General features: G+C 44.8%; 1 protein-coding gene across 4 annotated transcripts in view; it reads right to left on the bottom strand.

Moving 5' to 3' along the window:
* The window catches only part of tiam2a (TIAM Rac1 associated GEF 2a), a 108,729-nt gene that overhangs the window by 9,530 nt on the left and 78,721 nt on the right, over positions 1–20,478 (bottom strand). For all 4 annotated transcript variants that reach the window (XM_074661309.1, XM_074661307.1, XM_074661308.1 and 1 more), the window contains 7 exons: positions 20,009–20,113; positions 19,836–19,914; positions 19,649–19,738; positions 19,317–19,535; positions 16,065–16,159; positions 2,425–2,658; positions 973–1,041 (listed from right to left, as the gene is read on the bottom strand). In XM_074661309.1, the coding sequence (XP_074517410.1) occupies positions 973–1,041; positions 2,425–2,658; positions 16,065–16,159; positions 19,317–19,535; positions 19,649–19,738; positions 19,836–19,914; positions 20,009–20,113 (891 nt within the window). The remainder of the gene's footprint in view (positions 1–972; positions 1,042–2,424; positions 2,659–16,064; positions 16,160–19,316; positions 19,536–19,648; positions 19,739–19,835; positions 19,915–20,008; positions 20,114–20,478) is intronic.

A 20,478-nucleotide genomic window follows, 5' to 3' on the forward strand; every position in this document is an offset into this window, starting at 1 on the left:
GGGTAGCGGGATGATGGATAGAAAGAGGTGAAGAAAGGAGAGGTAGTATGGAATTGTGGGAAGGTGATGGATAAGGATGGATGACGGGAAAATGGCAGAGAAGGGAGAGATTGAAAGAATATGAAGCAACATGAAAAAAGGAGCCAATATAGCTTGTGATTCATAACAGTCAGTCCGACAGGCACCCTGGAGTTTTATAAAAACCTCCACTCTGATGGCTCCATCTCACTGACAAAGGCACTTAAGGACAAGCTATGGGCTCTGCTTGAAATGCAGCACACACACAGACAAACTTCTACTGTCTAACGCACCCTCTCCGACACGCGTACCCGGGGTCAACACTTCCCTTCATTAAAAGCCGATCGGGGGATAGCATGCTCTTGTCCATTTTGTGCCTGGACACGTCCCACCGTCCCATAATGGCCTTTTAATATGCCCCAGTGCTCAGCGGCCTTATCGACTAGCGTGTCTTGGGAGAGTCATCCTGTGTTTGAGGTCACACGTGGCACAGAGCTGCACACGGGGCTGGAAACTGCAACACTACGGTCATTAGAATGCTGCAGCTACTATATGTTGTCACCGGAAAACACAATAACACCTTAAGTTAAGGAGACAAAAATGTCTTAATGAAAGAGGTGCAGTGAAATCAGCGTACAGGTATTTGTGATGCGTGCATCTGAGGTGAATAATTAAAGGGTGAGTTTACTCTTAAACTAGCCATTATTGGCGTGTCTCAGTGGGACGCAAGAAGGTCAGTGTAGGGGAATGCTAATTTGTCCTCCAGCCAGTCCCAGTGGTAATGAGGGAGATATGGACCGGCAGGGTTCATCGACGTCACCTCTGGGTAATAAGCACTCAATGAATTCCACGTTCCTATATAGCCTCTACACCTCCCAGGACACGCCTCCGGACGCTACACCTCTCATAATGTTTATCATACTTTGCACACTATGACAGACGCTCGCCACCCACCTCGTCCAGTGTGAGGAAGGTTTCATTCTGCAGGGGTTTCAGGTAGATCTCGAACAAACAGGCCAGGTCCTGTGCACACAAAAAAATGGAGAGGAAGGTCAGAGAAGAAGTATCAAAATGGCAATAATAAACATTATCCTTTAACCTGCCTGTCCTTTAAAATCCCTTTCATCATCAAAACACTACTTATTTCTCCCTTTATAACCTCCAATTGTCTCCTTCCCACAGTCCCTCACTTCATTCCTCCATCGTCTCCATCGTCTCCCTCTATCTCCCCTCCTCTCCTCTCCCCCCCCCCGCCACTTTAATGTGGCTGTAGCTTGTCTTGGTATCAGTGGAGATATTCTCATTAGGTTGATTTATGAGCTCCCTCCTCCTCCTCCTCCTCCTCCTCCTCCTCCTCCTCCTCCTCCTCCTCCTCCTCCTCCTCCTCCTCCTCCTCCTCCTCCTCCTCCTCCTCCTCCTCCTCCTCCCCCCCAAACTGCCTCAGTCGCTAGGTGCCTGGATACGAGCGGGCAGGCCTGCATCGAGGCGCTCTGGATAAGACGATCTTCTCACTCAATTACAAATCAACGGCGAGTTGACGAAGAGGAGGGGTGCACGGGGGAAAGGGGACTTAATGAAAAATGAGGAGATGAAGGAGAAAGGGGAAAAAAATGCCAGCCGTGACAAGTGTTGCAGAGTCAAGAAGATCATGAATGTGGCTATTTAATGTGCGTCAGGGAGGGAAAGGTCATATTGGAAAACAAGAGGGCAGCAAAATGATTGGGCGGGAGGAAGATAAATAAGGCGAGACAGGAGGAGGAGGAGGAGGAGGTGCTCTAACTGTGACACAGGAAACAGCTTCTCTTTCATTTCTTCTTGTTGTTTTATGCCCCATGTCACTCCTAAGCTTAATATCTTTTATTAAAAAGGAAAAGTTCAGTTCGCTTTCTTGCTGAGACTGAGATGAGAAGATTGATATCACTCATATTTGTAAGACAAATATGTAGCTGGACTCAGCAGACAGCTAATTTAGCATAGCATAAAGAGTAATAACTGGGAGAAGCAGCTGGCCTAGCTCTGTCCAAAGTCAACAAAATCCATCTACCATCCATCACTAATTGGCATGTTATATCTTTCCTTTTTTTCCCACTTGTACAAGAACCAAAGCATAAAAAACAACAATTTGTAGATTTACAGAATGTTATGTGCAAGACCATTTCTTTACTGGGAGCAGTAACTTCCTGTTGTCTCAACGAAATAACACGACTAGTCCAGTCAGGAGTTCGTTTCAAAAGATACTATGGTGCCTTTTTTTGTCTTGGTAAAAAAAAAAAGTATATCATTTTATAACTGAGGAGTAAAAAATGGGACTGGTAGAGATTTCAAAATAGAGTTTAATCAAATATTCATGTTAGCTTCCTTGGAAGAAATTCTAATATGACAGCAGTCAAAGCTTTGCGGCCTCACCTTGACGTAGGACTTCTCCGTGTCCACCAGCTCCTGGATGACCTTGCGTAACCTCTCAGTGGCGCTCATGTGCTTGGGGCAAGGTCTGAGCAGGGTGGCCTCTCGCGTGGCACCCGACCCAGACTCCCCTCCCTGCCTCGCTGGAGCTTCTTTGGCGTCGTCCATCAAACCTCCGGGGCCAGGGCCCGTACCCTCCTGGAAGGACTGGTAGAGGGTGCACACTGTGTCCACGCTCTGTAGGGGGCGATAGAGAGAGAGGGGGGGGTGTATTTAGGTTAGGCATCTCAGGGATAAAATAAGGATCACACTTGTTATAATAAATTGCATTGCCTGCATGTGCACACGGGCATGTATCTGCACAGAAACATGCTCTCAAGGATCTATTAAAATGAAAAAAACGTCTTTTAATGAAACGTCTTTTACCTCCCTCATTTAGCTATTCACCACTAATGATTTCAGCTCCATTGCTGTATGAAATAATGATGTATATAATTCTACTCTGTACATGGCCGGTGATTCTCCTGGGGTATACTAAGAGCGTTATGTAGATTTAGTTATGCTCTCTATGCTAATTGGCTTTGCATCAAAGACCTTTACAGTGCATCTGAAAGACAAACCCGGATGTCCCAGCAGATAGCATTATATCACATTACATTATTCTTCTCAATCCATAATGGACAGTTATGCAGCTTTGTGTCACATCAATTCCAGGAAATTTGACATGCCAGGGAGATCCCAAGTGGTCATGTCTTAGCTTGTAATAGTTTGTATTAGAGGAGAGTGGGGGGTTAGAAGAAGCATCTTATTTTCTAAATTTAGCTCATTCAAAAAAAGTAGTTTCCTCCAGTGTATTTCTCTGATAGGTGGAACCCCCATGAACAACTCGAGGTGGAAACAGCTGCACCGCGTTGCTTTATTGGACCGTATTGCCTGGGGTAGGGAAGTTAACATCATCCGTAGGCAGCACCATACTGCGAAGTCTTGCCTGTGGCGGGTACGATTTTGTCGTCTGTGAGCAACTGTGGCAGAAAATGAACCATTATGAGCCTCTCTGTTCTATTTTCCCTAGGACATAGAGAAATATGCAGTGAGGGAAACACTTCTCCCTTAGTTCTCTCTATATTACACCGCGGTTGCCACTGTATGCTTTTCAAGCACTACGGTAAATGTTTCTACCCAATCAAAACCAGCTTCGTACCTGACGAGCTACTCAAGCATCATCAACTGCGCCAATCTTTGCTAGACTGTAGTGTGTGCAAGCCATCAATTACGATGTGATTTATATGCTAAAAATAGCCTCGTGACGCCCAGCCGTCCTTATTCCGACATGATGTAGAATTACAATCTGTGGCCGGTCGCTGGAGTCAGCAGAGGCTGATAAGTGCCAGTAATAGCAGGTTCCAATCCGCTGCACAGCAACACAGCGCAGTGGGACGGCAAAACAGCTGCTCAGCACTCTCCGCCTTGCTCTGTGTGTAATGTATGTGTGGGGGTATCGCATGAGCAAGCATTCGAGTGCAGCTCACTACTACAGGCTTGTACAGCAACACACATGGATCGATAACACCCCTTCATTCCGACACTGCAGGGCATCGACACAAAACACGTACGCACTTTACCGAGCGGCGTGTGAAAGCTTGTCTGAGTCGTTCAGGCTCTGGATCTGGTGTGAGCTACCACCCATCCGGTCCCAGGGAGCCCACATACAATCAAGGGCTTCCATTAATAAGCCTGCGACTCATCAGCTAGCTCATTATAGCGTGGTCACTCCAGAGACGGCCCTCCAATGCTGCACTATACTGCAGACTGTGAGAGAGAGAGAGAGAGACAGAAGGGGGGAAATGCCTCTCCATGTCTTCTATGTATGTCTGGGTTAAGCCTCTTTCAAGTGATCCACCGCCCACAGCAGCGCTCCACTCTGGAGCTCTTTGAATGTGGGATGATAATTATGAGGGGACTTAATGTCTCCCTCTACGCTGGTGGAGGGATGTTCTCATTGGAGAGCGCAAGACACACGTACACACACATACTGCAAATGGACATACCTGTACATGTTAACACTGATGCAGGAAGAATCAGCTAAGAGTCTACATGTTCACAATGACAAAAAACAAGTGGGCAACCTCCGGTTCTGAAAAGTGAAGCCAATGCTGAAGTGACTTAAACTTGTATTCTTTCTAATAACCAGCAGGGGGCGACTCCTCTGGTTGCAAAAAAAAGTCACAGAAGTCTAGGAGAAATTGACCCTACTTCTCACTTGATTTATTACCTCAGCAAACATTGTAAACATGAGTTTATGGTCTCAATCGCTAGTTTCAAGTCTTCTTCAATACAGCATGATGTTCATTTAGTATATTATGGTCCTATTTAGAGTCAAATAGACCATAAAGCAGGGTATGTTTTAGGGCGTGGCTACCTAATGATTGACAGGTAGCTACCACGGCGTTGTCCGGTCTGGGAGCTGTCCGTGTTTTCGTTTTATAACTTGCACAGTGTGTTTTCAGTTTATTAAAGTTAATTGTAACCTTTTTGGTCGCCAAAAATGTCATATTAAGCATTCGGTTGCATTTAGCTCCACCCTCTTGTCACTTCTGGTTGCAAAAAAACGAAATGGCGACGGCCAAATACCAAGAGGCCGATGACCAAAATGCCGAACTCGTGGCTTCAAAACGGCAGTCCACAAACCAATGGGTGACCTCACGGTGGCTCCGTCCACTTCTTATATACAGTCTGCACAAAACATGCTGATTGATGTTAATCAGGTATAATGTTTACCTTAGTTTAGCATGCTAACTTTTGCTAACAAATACAAAACACAAAGTACAGCTGAGGCTGACGGGGATGTCATTAGTTTTGCATGTATTTGGTCATAAATCAAAGCTTTGGACAAATTGACCAATTTTGACCTGATTCATCCTGAGGGGGACATGACGGTCTTTACAAAATTTCATGGCAATATACAGTACGTAAAAGTTGTTGAGATATTTGAGGTAGTGGAACAACCAGCATTGCCATCCTGCTAGCATGGCTTATTGTGCTTATAATTGAGTTGAGGATTTATTTAGTATAACAGTGCTACTCTCTCTCAACAATCATCTACTTCAATGTCTGAGCTAATGGGAAACTACTTTTGCAACCACTTATTCCGTTTATGTGCGCGCCACCATTCATGTTGCACTTCTCATTCAGGAGGAATTCACAAGGAACTTAAGAATGTCAGTAACTATACAGCTGCTGATACACTATTCCATTAAAAGGTCACGAAATACACTTCAGACACCGATGATGCTGCCACACACAGCGCCAGTCAGCCTTCATTCACTGATACACACTCTGGGAAAACTCCATATTGCGCCCGGCGGGCGGACAGAGGGGAGATTGCCTGGAGGAAACGCAGAGGTTGAGGATATCAGAGGTACATATTCATCAAACAGCCCACTGGTAGCTCCAGGCAGGGGGAGAGAGATAACAGTCATATCTGCCGTTTTATTTCGGCCACAGGCGCCCAGAGGAACGGGGAGGCCTGTCCGGTCGCACACACACCGCCACTCAAGTGCCGAGTTAATTCTCGTCACACCCACACACGTTGGAAGGGATATGGGCTCATGTTCGCCTCACGCGCACGACGAATGAGAAGATGACGGCGCCACAGAGCTGGGGAAGAAAATGCTTAATTTGACGCTCGGGAACGCTGTGTACACACACATGGGAACACCTCTCACACAGCTTCCTAACTAAGTAAGATTTCATCAACACTAAATGGCAGACACCTGCATTGGAGCGTGACAGGAAGAGGTGGGCAGAAAAAAAAGGAGAGAAAAAAAGCGGAGAGGGGGGGGGGTACGCACGCTCATGACTCAGGCATTGCAATTGCCTCACAACAATCCCACCAACACAGGCTGACAGCTAGCCCAAATAAGCAATTAAGAGCCGAGGCCGGGAGCCAGCGGAGGCGGGAGAAAAAGCGCCCGGGAGCGCCAGGAAAGACGAGTGGATCCGACAGCGCTGCTGTGAATTCCCATTCAGGTTTTTCTCTCTGACAGCTGACAGCTCTGGATCATGTTTCCACCTCTTCTCGCCATGTATGCCCTTAAGTCAATTTAGAAAAAGAGGTCTTTGTCAACCTTTGCAGGTGAAAGAAAAAAATAAAATGAAGTGAGAGGCTGTTGAGTCATTTTGTCTCCGTCTACTCGGTTTCCTTCTGACGGTGTCCAGCCGCATTTCTTTTTCAGTCAAATGCCATACAAACATGGACGTGATGCCCACTCGCTAGATCCCCCTTGATTTCAAAGGGTTTCATCACAAAATGCTCTACCCTTCCCGTCAAGTACAATTCCTTATTTTAAATAAATCCACTCCGTTTCATTCCAAACTGACCAAAGAAACAACCATGAAATAAACCAATATGGCAGCCTTCTCCTCACACTGAAATGAAACCACATCTATATCAATATTAATCCAAAAAAGCCTTTATTGTACCCACTCACTTTGAGGAGCAGCGATACTTAAAAACACAGTTGAGTACTGACGACTTTCTGTCATCTACTTTTCATGAGGCCCGTTCAAAAAACTGCATCAAATATTACAGCAGTAACATAGTTGATCTCTAAATATACCCCGATTTCTCTGCTCACCATGAAGAGCAGTCTGTAGAGCAGCCTCCACGCTGCCGTGGCCTGCCGCTGGGTCCTTCTGGCCAGCGAGCAGCCCTTCCTACGCAGCCGTCCTCCCCTGGATGCTGGCATGACGGCTCCAGAGATGATTGAGTGGGTTATACAACGGGACCGAACCGGAGAAAGTATCCGCGACAATCTAGTCTTGGAGATCTCTATCTCCGTCCACCTCTGGTTTTAATGTGACGGTAGGGTCAGTCCCTCCTCCTTTCCTGCTCTCTAATTAGTGTCCACCGCCCGTCTCTCTGCTAGGCCCGGGTCAGAAGCCTCAGCAGTAAGTACACCTATGCCTCTGAGGCGGAGTGGGCTTTGATGGGGATCGAGCCATTGATCCTGCGCCCTGCCGTTCTGTGAGCGTAAGCAGAGAAAAAGTGCTCGCTGCCGGCTTGTTTTGCATATCAATCACTAGCTGACGGTCTGGCCACTTGGCTTGTGCAAATAGAGGGGAATTCTTCCCCTGGCAACTGTGTCCTCTCTCTCTCTCTCTCTCTCACTGTGTGTCTCTTTCCATCAGCGCTGGTCCTCCTATATCTCTACTTTTGCATCCTGCCATCAATCTTACTTCCCTCTGACCATTCGCCTCCAGATATCCCCATTCCTCTTCCCTCTTCCTCTGGTTCTTCCCCTCCTCTTTGGCTCCATATGACCTCGGTGTAACTTCCAGAGAGCTGAATGGAGAGGCCGGGGGCTGTATCAGTGTCCAGTCTCTCAATAGCATCAGTACAATGCAGACTGTTCTGGCTTGTTACCTCCACACACAGAGGAATGGCTGACTCAAAAATGTGAGGCTCTGAGCCGGGGGGGGGGGGGGGGGGGGGGTAACAGGGCCGGAATGCTAACTACGGCCTCGCACTAGAATAAAACGAGACATGTATTGCACATTGCACAGGGTACTTTTAACGTGGAATACATAAACAGATGAAGGCTCTGTCCGTGATAACTTGTTTTCCAAACTGGCTTTATTACACCCACATTTTAAGACTAAGGTAAGGTGCTTTCTTTTCTGGTATCCTATAAGAAGACAGCAGTGTCAAGGATCATCTGCTTCCACTCCTAAATTTAGGGAGACTACAGTCTGGATTTTTTAAAAGGTATCGGGCATTTTATGCTTCTATTAGAGATATGCAGTAGTGAGAAGGCAGGAAACAAGGGGAGAGAGAGAGAATGGGAGTAACTTTGCTAAGAAGTGAAAGTCAATTGTTCGTTCCATTGCAACAAGAGCGCCCAGCAGCAAAGCCAAGCGTCGCCTTAAAAGTGCCGTACAAAAGTAAAACAAAAGCATTTCTATTCTATAGTCATATTCTACCGAAATGGCAGGTGTTGAACAATAAAATATTATAAATATAATAAGCGTCCAAAATGGAAACAGCGGCTGTTTCATCTCTCTGCTTCTATACTCTTTGACAGAGGTCTCCAGTCCCAAAGGTTCATGGTCGGTGCCTTAATCCCCTGGCCACCAGTGCGCCCCTCTGTGCGTATTTTTTACTTTCAAACAAACAAAATCACATCTAAAAGGCAACTGTGTTATATCAGTTCCAAAAGAGCCAAACTCGAACAGACAGCCTCCTCCGAGCAGCATCCCACAAACTCCCCGATATCTCAGAATCCCATGTCTTCATCATCTCTGTAGTCTTGACGTGATGAATAGTACTAATGGGCAATGGAGCACACTTTCTGACAGTCTCTTCTCAAAGGCATTTGAAGTGTTGCACGTGATTGTACAAGTGAAAAGTAAGTATGTGAAGAATCAACAAAAGAGAAGTTCCAATCCCACCTACTCTTACATGTCCACATGACAGGCTCATCGTTGTGTTAAGTGGGCGTGATGGGGGTTCCAGACACTGTTAGACAACCCAACAAGCTCTTAGTTTGAAGGCCTCCTTGCTCATGATCCTCACTGCTGGTTGTAATCACTTACCATGCAGGATTCTAGCCCCCCCTTTTCTGGCACATACAAACACTAAATATTATTCAGACTCATTTGTGTCATATTCCAATACTCGTGTTGTCCAAGTGTTGGGTGTAAACACTGGCATGAAAAAAAACACAGCTCAGCTCCGTCAGACTGGGAGGTTTCGAGATAAACACTAAACACCGTCTCCATCTCCTTTTAACGCTCCAATGGAGCCATTATGTACAGAGCTCAGCCTGCTTCGCAGATGAAACGCCGCTCAAATCAAAGGAGAAGCCTTGCGCTTCACCAGCGGAGAGGCCCCCATTCTTAGCCGAAATAAACAAACAAAAACGTGGGGAGGGAGAGGATGAAGGAGAGGGGATGAAATACAGGCGTGTCCCTGGGGAGGGCTTTGTCCATCCCTCACAGGAAACAGCCTTGTCATGACACTATGAGACTATGAGAAAGAGAGAGAGAGAGGTGGGGAGGCCCTGTGGCCGGTAGGCAGGCCAGTGATTCATTTGCCATGTTAGTGGGCTATAGTGCCATGATGCCATCTTCTTTTCAAAGCTCAATAAAAGCAGACGCGTGCTCATAAATCAAACAGAGTGGAGGGGAGGGTAGAGGAAGATGAGCGGGCGGGCTGGTCCCGTCGCGCTCCACTCAAGCCCATTTACGCCTTTTATTATTCATCCTAAACAAATATTATTCCGCCAAGTCTCAGAGGACTTTGGGAGAGGAGTGTGTTTTAATAATGAAGCCAGCTTTGGATTAAAGCACCCATTCTACTGGGTCCCCTAGGCTATTCAGAGCCACTCCGCTGCATGACTGCCAGTACAAAGGCAAAGTAACGTTAGCACTATACGCTATTCTTACTCCTCCAAGGCGCCTAAAACTAAATGAAAGGTTAAGTGGAAATGCTTGTTGCCAACTTTAAACGTGGCTTGATGACAAACACGTCTGCATTCCCCTTTCCTGACTCGGAAAAAAGCTCAATCTGGGTGATTCAGAAGCAACCGAAGCACCCTGAACTATTCGCACCGTACAACTGCCAAAAATGACATGACACTAACAGATAATAGGCCCATGAGGCGCACAAGGTGAGTTTGAGAGCAAATACACACCCATAAAGACTTACTGCTAGTCAGACCCATACAGTTAATTCTAATAAAGCCCATACTGCTGAGATAACATCATGGATAGCGATAAAGGCAGAAGACAGAGCAAAAAGTAACACCGTGACCTTTTGACTTACCCCCATCTGCCTAGACTATAAATCTTGCAAGTGAACAGTTAAATTAAAGATCACCAGGATAGGGCTGAGTAGAGAGGGCTCGCTGGGACGAACATGTAGAAAAGAAGACTAATAGCCTGCAGACACGCTAGCAGCTCTGCAATAGTCAGCATGCTAACATGCTCACAATGACAACGCTAACATCCTGATGTTATACATCTAATGTATGCATGCAATGTTTACCATGTTCACAATCACAGTTAGCATGCTAAAATTGGCTATTTGGCACTAAACACAGTACAGCTGAGGCTGATGGAGTGTCATTAGTTCAGCATCAACCAAGTTATTGGACAAATTAAAATTAAAACCTTGTGATTGCGCTAGTGAAAATTCAGAGGATCATCAGATTGATTGGGATTCATCCTCTGGGCACAGTGGGTATCTGTACGAAGTTTCATGGCAATGGATCCCATAGTTTTTGAGATATTTGGTCTAGCCGCACCACTAGCATGGCTAAAAATGTAGCAAATACTTCATATAAATTGCACATTATACTGTAAATGCATGCTGTAATTCATGAACTCTTTAAAGGTGCTAAATGTGAGGGTGGATGCTATGCTTCCGCAACGGCGCCATCGGTCGGGATGGCGTTATCAGCTGTAACTGCCATATGAGTGCAGTGCAGAGTAGCGGCCGTGAGCTCGTCAGTCACATGCACGAACGTGCCCTAAAAGCACACGTGGCCGGCCCCGCTATGTCAACAAAGCATGGAGGAGCTCGGACACAGAGGGAGAGTGACTACCTTCTCTGCTCAGGTAGACGTCAGTCCTCTATATCTTCACATAGCAAATAGCTGTTTGTTGCCATATTATTGCTCTGAATATTGTACAAAGCACCTTTAAAATTAAGGCTAAAATGCTAATAAAATGCAAATAAGGCAAATTAACTCTCGGAATATAAAAACTACTCCAGATTCGCATCCATGGAGATATTTTTACCAAATACACACAGAAGGTTGTGGGAGTTGTGTGAACGTTCGCAGCTTAAGTGTGAAGACTCATAGTATCAGCTGCCTCTGTGAAAACCTCCCACAAGCAAGAAGCACATCAGCCCACACTAGTTACCGTTTGTTTGTCCCCTTTGACGTCTCTCCCGCAGGACAGGCAGGCCGCCATGTCCCGAGCCAGGCAGGCCAGCTTGTCCTTGAGGAAGCGTCCAAAACTGAGCAGCACGGAGCCCAGGAACAGGTCCTTCTCCTCGGCTTCGCAGCCGGACGGCCAGAACCAGCACATGGCCAGGAGGGAGCAGAGGGCCTGGGCGGGCGACTGGTCCCGCATAAAGAGCTCCATTAAGGTGGTGAGGTAGAGGCACGGCCGAGGATCTTCATCGCTCACCGTCGGGGCTACAATTGGCATGGCTACGGCCACGGCGGTGCCAGGCACCACCGATGCGGTCATTCCAGCCTGTTCTGGGTCATGTTGGATCCGGGTCCCTATTGGTCCCTCCGTCGCTCCTTCTTTTTAAGTTTTTATCTCCAGCTCTGTCTTTCCAACTTGTTTACAGTGGAGTGGACTGACGAGAGCAGACTAGCATTAACTGTACTGACAGCTGTAAACCCAGATTATTAGCCTGCTCATGGCCATATGGCGACTGATGGGCTTAGTCATAACACACACATACACACACCTCCCTAAATTACCCACCCCCACTCCCATCCCACAGACACACGCACAGTGTAGAAGTAGATTCTCTTAAATTTGGGAAGGGGATGGTTGTAGCTCCGAGGGAGACGGGATCATGTTTGAAGAAGATGATACGACCTAATATCCGGAGGCATCTACCGTATCCTTTTGAAGTCTAGGAGCAATGATAAGAGAGGAGAATAGAAACGGAATAATTCAACTTTCTGTTAGTCACACATTTTTAAAAAAGTGTTAAAACACCTCCCAGACTTCTCTCGCCCACTAGTGAAAGAGGCGAAAAAGGACGATTGAGACCAGAAGGAAAGAGGAAGAGGTAATAGAAACAGCCCAAATGTTGCAGTCTACTAATGCCTTCTTCTTATTCAGAGAAGAAGCATAATAACTAAAAAAAAACTAATATCAAGGGAATCAAGCCTAATCTCTCTCACTGACAGCCAGACAGAGGACGGCTCCATCCATAGCTCTCTTCATAAGTCCATTTAAAGGCTCTTACTGAAACATGTAGTCTGGACAAAAGCAAAGAGGCTTAATATGTCTGTCCACTGTTTAACCTTTGCTTTAATACAAGACATTACCGGCTACTTTACAATGTGTAAAACATATGACCGCTATTAATAGAATAAAAGAATATCATGGTTTTTACGACATATTAGAATTTGATGTTAGAGTAACCTGGCAGTAGTAGTCATGATGATAATATACAATAAATAACAGGATTATCGGGATTCATTAAGTTGGACAATAATACAAAATCACAATAAAGTTTCAGTCAATCACCTAATCAATCAGACTAATAATTTCAGCTTTACATGGAACGTTTTTAACTGGATACACCAAAGTAGGGCTGCAACACTTGATTCTTTTTCATTATCGATTAACCTGACTATTATTTTGTTGATTATTTGAATCATCGTTTGGTCTATAAAATGGTCTCAAAATGGTCTATAAAATGTAAACTACATTTACCACCCCATGGTTGTATGCCAGTAGAGTTGCAGTTTACATCCATGTCTGTCCAAAATGTCATCACTTCATCATTTTATCCTGTTAGACATTTGTGTGAAATTGTCACAATTAGCATATTAAATCTTGAGGTATAGCCAAAATGTGTTTTGTGAGGTCACAGTGACCTTTGGGCCACCAAAATCGAATCAGTTCATCCTTGAGTCCAAGTGGATGTTTGTGCCAAATTTGAAGAAATACGCTGAAGGCCTTCCCTGAGATATCATGAGAATGGGACGGACGTGAGGTCACAGTGACCTTGACCTCTGACCACCGAAATCTAATCAGTTAATCTTTGAGTCCAAATGGATGTTTGTGCCAAATCTGAAGAAATTCCTTCCAGGCGTTCCTGAGAATGGTGCGGACAGACGGACCATGGCTGTCGCTGGCACGGAGGCATAACAACAACCAAAAAAGTGAAACATGCTCATCACAATTTCCTAGATAAATATTTAAACTGTCCAAAACCCAAAATTATTCAGTTCAATATGATAGCAGACTAAGAAAAACAGCAAATATTCCAATTAGAGAAGCTCGAACCAGTGAAATTTAGGCACATTTGCTTTGAAAATGACTCAAACAATAAGTCAATAATCAAATACAATTTCCAATATATCAATCGACTAATCGTTTGAGTGGTAGGGGCTTTCAAAATATCCTGGTATGTTCCTCTATGTGTGCATGGATACATGTGTGTGAGCTCCCTACAGACGACTGGTGCCATGTGGTGAAACCAGACCATGCCAGATTACTTCCCAGGTCCTTCCATCTGTTGACTGGGTGGGATCGCCTGCTATGCTATGGATGGATGGATGGATGGATGGATGGATGGATGGATGGATGTGTGTGTTCAAATGTAATTGTGTGAATGTGTTGACGACCTTCAAGTCAACAAATCCCCTCTATTCAAGCCTTTCAGTTGCTAAACTAGTTGGTATTAGGTGAGGCATCAACAAAATGGATGCAGCTATTCTGATTTTGCCTACAGTATTATGCATCCTCATGACTGCATTACCTCACTACACCAGCGCAATGCATGTCAAATCAATTCAATTTGAGGGGCCCTCGTGGGAGTTTTCCGGGACCAATTCAGTTGACGTCCGCAATCGATTGGTTAAGCTCATAATAAGCACCACAAACACTGCGTTAAACCAATTGCTCTGGCGCTCTATAGCCAAATGTATCATTACAAAAACTCCCAAACACAGGAGTCACAATGAGCATCTGGATGGTAAACAACCCTGGTGACTGTGCCTGGTAAGCACTTGAGCTCAAAAACACACAGATCTCTCTCGTGTAATAAGCCCAAATTGGAAATGCAACGGACCAATTAATCAAAAGGTAGTCAGTCTGGTGAGGCGGCCGATTACAAGGTGTGACAAGAGGCTTGAAATTAGTACTTCCCTTTCCATCCATCTCTATCGACTTTCAGAACGCCGCGTGCGCCTGTATGCTGATACATGGCTGATTTTCTACCCTGCGACTCTGTGATTTCTTTCTCCCCGCCCCAGAGAACAAACTGATGGCCGTGCGGTGATTAAATTCTGCTCCTCGTGACAGCAAAAAATCAGATTTACCAGCACCAATATCTCACCCTGGGATTTTTTTTTTGTATTTCACAGTGGCTGATTCTCATGATGACGGAGGCAGAGAGCATTTTCTCCTTTTGTGCATGTATGCAGTGACATAAGCACACACATTCATAAACCTCCCTCCCTCTCACACACACATACACACACCTATATTCCATTCACTCCTCAGTACAAGTCAAGCGGCAGGGAGCTGAGCAGCAGCAGCAGTGGTGCAGTGCAGATCCCGGCGCAGTGGGACTGACTCATGTCGCCGGGCAAACAAAAAGAGACGAATAGAGCCCGAATAGAGAGGGAAGAAGAGGGCAAGTTGTCCTCTCTAATCCACCTCCCGGCTGACCTCGGGGCAAATACTGCCCGGCATCGTCCGACACAGGCAATTAGAATAAAGCAAACGCGGCAATTAGAGATGCTTTTCTGGATATGTGGCCTGGATTTACTATCAATGAATCATTGATGAAATAAACACAACATCACTGCCTAATCCCCATTTCATTTAGCCCCGTATTACATAACGAGCAGGCTGGTAAAAGTGTGCCAAACATGCACTCACATTGTTGACAACAACTCCGCAGCTTAAAAAAAAAGGACACAAAATACTAGCTGAATGATGCAAAAGAAAGGTGAATATGCATGAACGCACACACATCCTCTCTCAGGGCTTGCAGCCGCCGCCTACATCATTAACACACATCGGCTCTTTCGCGCGATGACCACACACACTCATTGCCGCTCTCGATAAACACCGGCATCTCTCGTATTCCATTACCACGGCGCTGAGGCGTAGTTCCCAACGGGGCCGGGCTCATGCTCGGTTTAATGACTTCAATAAAGTTGGTTTACATATCAAAAACCTGACCGGATATTCGACAACAGACGGGACAGAAATAGGCATGCAATCTGCCATGAATCATTAGCAGCAATCGTTTGGCATATTTACAGAGTGGGATATTTCTCTAAAACGGATATGAGAGGGAATTCAAGTGTTGTGTTGATTGCAAGGGTACCTATATGAGACCAAAGCCAGGACTCTGAATGTAGAAACAAGCACCAAGAAGCAAGAAGATGTCTGCTTGTCCTAAATATATTCACTAAATAAACTGCTGTGGCTCTTGATATAATGATAGATATGTGTGTTTGTTGCCCACGGGCATACATGCCGTCATGTGAATATATATATATATATATAAATATGTGTGTGCGCAGGAGGCAGTGGGAGTGTGACACAGCCCCTTCTCTCAGTCTGCATCCTGTCTGCATGACAGTAATAAGCTGTGTTGATACCGGTGGCTATGATGGTGTAGCCTAATTATGGTAATGCTAAGAATTGGTGCCAGTCTGGTTTCTGACAAGCCTGAGAGCAGCTGCCACTGTGGGTGGGCACTCACACACACACACACACATACACACTCGACAATGTGCACACTTTTATTTGCACAAACAAAACCTGGAAGGAGAGAGAGAGAGAGAGAGAGACGTGGATGTCTACGAGACAATAGAAATACTTTCTTTTTAGCACTCGAGACACGCCGGAGCTCCTCCTACCTTGCTGTGCTGAACAGGCCTGTGTGCGCAGTGGGAGTGACCGTTCTCCAGTCCTACGCACGGGGACTCGGCACCATCATCTGCAGCACACACATCTGGTGAGAGAGAGAGAGAAAGAGAGAGGACATTTTTAACATTCGGTTCAGCGTCACTCTGTGTGTGTTTTCATCGCTGCATCTGCACTGTAGTGGTTTTTGCCAAAGCACGTCCTTCCACTGACCACAATACACAAACAATGCAGGCTAGTTATAGTCTAAAACCATCGCGGGCGCCTGCCAGTCGCACAGAACTTAAATATGTCTACTGTCTAAAAATGGCAATGGCATCCAGTCATCCCAAAAAAAGAAAAACTTGGCAATCCTAATTAAAGACTCTGTTATCACTTTCATTGTTTAACTAAAAAGACCCTAAAACTGTTTTGAAGATAGTAATAAAATATATATTTGCACATAAACTGCCCTGACAGGATCAGATTAACTGAGTGTTTTGAAAAAAAAATTCAAGATTTTGGCTACTTCTCTTTAAATTCAAGGTCCCGAGGACAAACTATCTAGCAGTTGGCACATGAAAAGACTTTTATTCCTGATTGTAGACTGGGAGGCCGGCCAACGTGACAGCAGGAAACAAAAGAAAACTTCTGGACCTCCCGTGGAGCTGAACTTCTCCTTTTTGAGATGCCAATCATCGCTCTGACTGATGGGGCAGAGTAACAAAAAGATCCCTACTTATCATCTGAATTTCTCTTGTCTTGTACGTTTGCATGAGGCTGAATGAATCCAGATGACGCACAGTTTCCTTCAAGGAATGCCATCGTGAAATCATTTATGTAATTTGTGTCAGACAAGCGTTAATTTACCCCACTGTCGGCTTTTACCTCCCTGCCTCCTTATCAGCCTGCCTGGGATCACACGCCCTCTAGAGACGGAGAAGGAAACCGCAGGCGCTTTGATCACACCACTCTCTGTAATGAGGCCTTCAAGTCATTAATCCCTTTGTGTTCAATTACGGCTGTAGTGGAGGGAACACTAATGAATTACAATCATTAAGATGACGCTGGATACTTTCTCTGAAACTGAAACTTTGTTTTGACTGTTTTTTTTATGCCATAAAAGTGACAAAAGTCAATAAAAAGACATCACATTTTCTGCACATTTTGAATTAGAACGTCAAAGTATTTTATTTTTGGTCAATTTTGATAGATTTCTTTTAAAAAAAATAAGTTTTTAAAGGTAAACCAGCGGGGTAAAGTGCATTTCATGAACCCCTAACATTTAAATTTACTTACAATTTATACACCAAAAACTGACAATAACTGCACTATACTGTACACTGACTGTGCAATATCATCACTACTACTATACTACTACTACTACTACTACTACTCAGGTGTAATTCATACCGTGCAATATCATTTTTCCACTTGTACAATCGTGTTAATAGTCTGGTAATAGTCAATACTGTATATATTGTTCCTATTTTTAATATTTCCCCTTGTTTATATTGTTCCTTTTTTTATATTTCCTTCTAATTAAATTGTTCATACTTTGTTTCACTTTTGTTCTGCTTTTTGCACCGTGTTGTTTTCTGTTTTTTACCGATGCATCTTGTTTTTTGCACTATCCCCTTTGCTGCTGTACACTGCAAATTTCCCCACTTTGGGACTAATTAAGGAATATCTTATCTTATCTGATCTTATCCTGTGATAAAGTCTGCAAGTCATATAGTTGTTATAAAACTGAAACTTGTCCCTCTCTGCTCTTTTTAGAACTTGCACACTTTCATTAGCGCACCATTCTTGACCAATTTGTTTATGTACTTTTTAGTAATAAAATGGCGTAGGGCTGGGCGATATGGCCAAAATCTTCTATCACGATACAGGTCATTTCATATCTCGATAACGATATATATATATATCACGATATAGCATGTTTTCTGAACATTCAATAAATAAATAGTCTATAAGAAATAACCACATGGTAAAAGCTTATTTTTGTACTCGTGTGTGAATTAAATACTTGACAAATGGAAAGCACTAAGTATTTTCTAATTTTAAGAACTTTGTTCCTGCAAAATGAACATTAGTTAAGTGAAATTATAGGAAAAAAAAGAAGAAAAAAAAGCCTAGCCTATATCGCAATAGAAACAATATAGAAAATTATATACAATAGACATTTCTTATATTGACAATATATATCGTCATTTTGCCAGCCCTAAAATGTCCTAATGTCCTGTTTTGGGTCTTGCCTGACAACACCAACACAAATTTCCATAACTGTAGTTTAAAATTGAGGTTATAATCTGATCTAATCTGAGACCATATGAACCAAACCTTAAACTTGACGATACCACACTGAGTTGAATTTCCCTTACCTTTTAGAGTGACGCTCGAACAAACAAAATGCATCTCTACCGGCTTAGGGCATCAGCTATGTTTGTCCAGCGACATGGACGACCTTACTGTTCAGTTCTGACACCTCACGTCTGCAGCGAGATGAAACCAAGCTGACAGGATACTATACATTCACGGCGATAATGAGCTCTCTGCGGTCAAAAGCCCCTTCTGGGATTTCCTCTCCCCCAGGATACGCAGAGCTGTGAGACTTCCTCTGGAGCTTTTTTCTACTGCTTTTGACTTTTGACAGCGAAGAGAGATAGTCTCTTTTGAGGAAGTAGAGATCACAACTGAGATGTTAACTGGTGCGGAAGCCTGGTGGCTTTTTTTGTGGTTTAGGTGACAAAACGACCTACTTGCTCAACAAATAATGTCCGGAACTGACCATCGAGTTACTTTAAGGTTTAGATAAATACCTGGACCTGGATATAACTAATCCAAAAACTGATTACACAACAAAAAGATGTAATACATGCAAAAACATATACCTCAACAAAAGTGGATAAAACTTTAACTCTGAGTAGTGGCAGATCTAGGCTGTTCACAGGAAGAATGACACAGCTTGCTTCCAGAAAAAACTGTAAAACTGGTGCCTTCATACCGAACGTACACAGAACTGAGAAACTGCAACCTCAATGGGTGTGCCAAGCATTTCGCAGCAGCTACTGTTTCTCTCTCTCGCCATCTGTCCGACAAACTGAAACTAAACGGTATCAACTTCACTTTCAATTGTGCCGTTAAGTGTTTCCATTAAGTAAAAATCTATAACCTCTTAGTACAAATACATCCCCACTAATGACTGAATCTACATGCTGGTTCAAGCATTCGTATGTGGTTTAATGTCACGTGGATTTAAGCACCTGAGGAGGACTTGGCTCGTTGGTGCTTGCTGCGGACCTCCTGGTTGTGTTCGGGAGGAAGGGTCCAGTGGTTGGAGGCCACGGTTTGAGGCATGGGTCCGTCCCGCCTCAGGCTCAGGTGCAGCGTTTGTTCGGCAAACAGCGTCTGGATCAGTGTCAGGTCCAGGTTCGACACACAGCGGCCGTTCAGCACCAGGATCTCATCGCCTGGACGCAGACCTGGGAACACAAAGACGAGTATGTTTCAGAAAAGAAGCCACACAGATCACGCATGTGATGCTGTCAATTGGTGGTTTCAGGGTTATTTGTGCCATTCGTAAGCAAGCGGGCACCTTCGTTGAATGCCAGGTCATCAGGAAGCACTTCGCTGACAAAAATCCTGCTGTTTTTCTGGCTGTCGATGTGTCCCGTTATTGCAAAACCTGGTGGGAGAAAGAAAAAACAAAGAGAGTTAGATCGACAGAAGGATTACATAAAGGATCATGAAGTCTAGATCTAGATCTAGATCTGTCGACTCACCAAAGTCTCCGGTGCCGCTCGGCCTTCTCATGTGCAGAGTAAACACATTACCTGGGACCACCTCCAGCTGATCATTGACCTAAAGGGTGATACATCAATACACATTAAACAAAGAGCAGTTAATGAAGAGCACAGTGTATCTTTGTGTGATTTTGCATGTTTGCCCTCCTCACCACGTCGCGGAGGAGCTCTCTGGGAGCCACGTATCGAACCTCGGCGCCCTGCCCCGCTCGCCTGTGCAGTCGCAGGCAGTGCAGGCCCGCGTCCAGCTGTTTCACCTGTTTACACAAGAGTCCCTAATGTTCAGCGGCCTGCATGCACAATATCATCCGGCATATTTCACGCACCGACGCCTAGTCAGACAGCTGCCGTGTGGCCGAGGCGTGAATTATTCACCGACTTTACACTTTGTGATGAGCAATTTGCAGTAAACAAAAAAAGGAAGCTTCACCCTGGGGAACATGGTGTGTGTGCGTGTGTGTGTGTGTGTGTGTGTGTGTGTGTGTGTGTGTGTGTGTGTGTGCGCGTGTGTGTGTGTGTGTGTGTGTGTGTGTGTGCGCGTGTTCATCTATGTGCAGTCATTCTTAAGGGACAGTGTAAATTCAGACACTGGATGAATAGGTGTGTTATTTCAAGCCCATGG

The sequence above is a fragment of the Sebastes fasciatus genome, chromosome 15 (assembly GCF_043250625.1).
Source record: "Sebastes fasciatus isolate fSebFas1 chromosome 15, fSebFas1.pri, whole genome shotgun sequence".
Classification (NCBI taxonomy): Eukaryota; Metazoa; Chordata; class Actinopteri; order Perciformes; family Sebastidae; genus Sebastes; species Sebastes fasciatus.